We start from the raw sequence: 3,448 nt of genomic DNA, 5'->3' as shown, positions 1-3,448 counted from the left end.
TGGGTGGGAAGCGGCGTCACTAGTAAGCATGATCTGGGTGGTCCTCTGGGTGCACATGGGCATTTGCTATACATGCCTGTTCCTAGGACACATGTCTCATTAGCATTTTAAATCTCCACCCAGGGGTGTGGTTTTTACTATTAAAATGAGCAAAGGGTCAGTTTGAGGACAGGTAAAATCAAAATGCACACGTTCTCAAAAGGGAAAGTCCCTACTGGAGATAGCTTTGCTTGAATGAACTCAGTGACCAGGCGAATGCTGAGGCTTACTGTGTTGGCCGTGAGGTCACCAAGGTCGCAGCATCCTGAGAAGGTGGTTGTCTCCTTGACTACCTCTCCTGCCTCACCTGGGCTCCATGCCCTGCCTTGGTCCAAACAAGGACCTCCTGCATATCTGATCAGCCTGTTCCTGACATCATCCATGGCCTCTCCCATGGCGGCTGCTTTACTCGCTATGGGGGCACGTGGGTCAGGGTGTGGTAGAAGCAGGTGGTCTGGGGATACAGGGCTAGCGTGAGCTGTCCTTCTGGAACAAGGCCTCAGGGTCTGTCTCGGGGTTGGCCTTCCACTGGGGCAGCGGGATGATCCAGCGTCAGCTCAGGGTGTGTCTCCTGGCCTGTCTCTTATACACATCTAGATGTGTATAAGAGACAGCCCCATAGGCACTCGGGGCCTCCCCTGGGATGAGACTCCAGCTTTGCTCCCTGCCTTCCTCCTCCAGGCATGGCTGGGGACTGGAAAACCACCTTCACCGTGGCGCAGAATGAGCGCTTCGATGCGGACTATGCGGAGAAGATGGCAGGCTGCAGCCTCAGCTTCCGCTCTGAGCTGTGAGAGGGGCTCCCGGGGTCACTGCTGAGGGAGTGTGCGAATCAAGCCTGACCAAGTGGCTCAAAAATAAAGTATGATTTGTGTTCAATGCAGAGTCTCCATTTCAAGCCAAGAGAAACCATGAGCTGAAAGAGTGATCACCCACTGGGGCCAAATACGGCCACCTTCTCACTCCAGCTCCCCAACTTGCCCTATTTGGAGAGAGGACAGGGTCTGGAGAAGTAAAACCCAGGAGATGAGTGGAGGAGGAATGTCTGTTTAATCCCAGCACATCCTCTGCTGTCCTGCCCTGTGTCGTTGGGGGATGGTGAGTCCACCAGGCAGCGTCACTTTTTCTTGGGCTCCTTACAAGCCACCACGTACCTCTGAGCCACATTGAGGGGAGGGGAATAGCCGTCTGCATAGGAGGTGTCTTCAAACAGGACCGAGTAGTCATCCTGGGGCTGTGTGGCAGGTAGACAGGAGGGCTGCTCAGAGAGCCCCAGGCCAGGACAGGCACCCCCTTCCCCCAGCCTAGACCACAGGAGCCACTGGGCCGTGGACTCTCAGCCACTCTCATCATCCTTCACTCTGGGGTCAAGATGTCTTGGTCCAGTCCCTGCTGCTACACAGCTCTTTTCTCAGTGGCTGGAGACCCAGGGCAGTGAAAAGGGTGGGGAGAGGAAGGGGCGCTGACTCCCTTCCTAATGGGGCCATAGCTGGAGGGTCTGCTGCCTTTCAGGGACCCAGGGCAACCCAGATGGTGGCAGGTAGGGATCCTAGCCTCAGGTGGCTTGTGTCCCATGTCACCAGGAGCATAAGGGGGTGGGAGCCCGGGGCTCAGGGCAGGAGCTTCCCATCTCAGAGCTAGTTCTCCTAGGAATGCAGAAAGGGAGTTGCTGACTCAGGGCTTGCCAAGACTGCCAGGGCTTGCAAGGGAATGGTGACCTTTGGGGCTGGAGTGGAAGAGGGAGGGCAGCTGGTGGGTGCTGTCAGCTTGGAGCCTGTGAGATGAGGACAAGGGGAGGGAGGGGGGAGAGGACCCCTCGTCTGTCTGATCAGCCTGTTCCTGACATCACCCATGGCCTGTCCCATGGAGGCTGGTTTACCCGCTGTGGGGGTGCGTGGATCAGGGCACGGTAGAAGCAGGTGGTCTGGGGATATAAGGCCAGCACAAGCTGCTCCTTCTGAAACAAGGCCTCGGGGTCCGTCTCTGGGTTGGCCTTCCACTGGGGCAGCGGGATGACACGGCGCCGGCTCAGGGTGTGTCTCCTGGGAGAAGAGGGGCTTATATCAACATGTGGCCCGGTGGGGATGCTCCTTCCCAGCCATTAGGCTGCCCCCAGGCTCCGTGCCCTGCCCTGGCCTAGACACTCACTCTTTGCCTTCTTCATCGATGTCGTCTACCTCATACCTGTGGACAAAAGGAGGAAAACGCTGGATGCAGCCAGGGGTGCAGTCCCTGTCGGGGAGTGAGGATGGGGGAGGACCTGGTGCTCCTTGCACAGTTGGCCTCTGGGGAGCACCCTCTGGGGAACTTTTCTCCTGCTGTGCAGATGGGAAGCAGAGCGGCAGCCCAGGCAAGTTCGGTGACCAGAAAGCAGCCCCGGGGCTGGTGTCACTCACTTGTTGGTGGCATGGCTGTAACTGACCACCTCGGCCAGGATCCACTGCTCGTCCCCATCCACGGCCTTCACCCGGGCAGCCACCTTGTCTCCAGGTCTGGCCACGTAGTCCCCTGAGGCGGGGATGGCCCCACAGAGGGGTGGGGGCCTGTGAGCAGAACAAAGGGTCAGTCCCAGCCCCTGGGCACCAGCCCCTCCCTCGCAGCTGCTGCCCTCACTTGTCACCGGGCTTCCCGATCCACAGGGGCAGGGTCATGGCTGACTGCTGCAGCAGGGTCATCAGCACCCCCCTGCGCATGGTCTTCCGGGGTGGCTCCGAGTCATTGTAGAGACCTGCGATCTTGGCCGCTGTGGGAAGGAAGGGAGGCCTGAGGCCCCAGGGACAGGTGCTGGCCCTGACCCCCCAGCATGCTGCACTGAGCTGTTGGAGGACCCCCTGGGAGCGCCCAGTTCCTGAGTGAGCCCGAGGGCCCAGCAGGACTGTGACCCCATCAGCCACGTGTCAACACCTATAGGGGCTGCTGCGCTGAACCACAGTTGAGTGAGAGGGAAGCACAGCGCACACCCAGGGGGAGGAAGCAGAAGAAAGAAAGCAGTTTCCGAGGTGCTGTTCAGGCTGTGTTTGCTGATCTGAATGCTGGTTACAGAAGTGTGTTCAGTTAGTGAATGTGTCATGAACTCTGCACTTACATGTACTTTTCTCCTATTAATATACGTTGTAATTCAATAGAAAGTTAAAAAGAACACAACAGGCCGGGCGCGGTGGCTCAAGTCTGTAATCCCAGCACTTTGGGAGGCCGAGACGGGCGGATCACAAGGTCAGGAGATCGAGACCATCCTGGTTAACATGGTAAAACCCCGTCTCTACTAAAAAACACAAAAAAACTAGCCGGGCGTGGTGGCAGGCGCCTGTAGTCCTAGCTACTCGGGAGGCTGAGGCAGGAGAATGGCATAAACCCGGGAGGCGGAGCTTGCAGTGAGCTGAGATCCAGCCACTGCATTCCAGCCTGGGCG

The 3,448-nt window shown here is 58.1% G+C and overlaps 2 protein-coding genes across 3 annotated transcripts in view; one reads left to right on the top strand and one right to left on the bottom strand.

Annotated features, from left to right (window-relative positions):
• Positions 1–3,448, top strand: part of LOC105541401 (sulfotransferase 1A1) — a 55,375-nt gene that overhangs the window by 35,849 nt on the left and 16,078 nt on the right. The window contains exon 8 of one of the 2 annotated variants that reach the window (XM_011982379.1): positions 721–910. In XM_011982379.1, the coding sequence (XP_011837769.1) occupies positions 721–833 (113 nt within the window). In that variant the 3' untranslated portion in view covers positions 834–910. Of the gene's footprint in view, positions 1–720; positions 919–3,448 lie in introns of those variants that run through there. The other variant, XM_011982380.1, reaches the window with a different exon arrangement.
• CCDC101 (coiled-coil domain containing 101) overlaps positions 1,073–3,448 on the bottom strand; it is a 49,951-nt gene continuing 47,575 nt past the window's right edge. The window contains exons 6-10 of the mRNA XM_011982381.1: positions 2,653–2,782; positions 2,436–2,582; positions 2,188–2,223; positions 1,919–2,081; positions 1,073–1,273 (exon numbers count right to left, since the gene is read on the bottom strand). Coding sequence (XP_011837771.1) covers positions 1,157–1,273; positions 1,919–2,081; positions 2,188–2,223; positions 2,436–2,582; positions 2,653–2,782 — 593 coding nt within the window. The 3' untranslated portion in view covers positions 1,073–1,156. The remainder of the gene's footprint in view (positions 1,274–1,918; positions 2,082–2,187; positions 2,224–2,435; positions 2,583–2,652; positions 2,783–3,448) is intronic.

Source organism: Mandrillus leucophaeus, unplaced genomic scaffold, assembly GCF_000951045.1.
Source record: "Mandrillus leucophaeus isolate KB7577 unplaced genomic scaffold, Mleu.le_1.0 Scaffold24, whole genome shotgun sequence".
NCBI classification, from domain to species: Eukaryota; Metazoa; Chordata; class Mammalia; order Primates; family Cercopithecidae; genus Mandrillus; species Mandrillus leucophaeus.
This window is presented reverse-complemented; position numbering and strand designations above follow the sequence as displayed.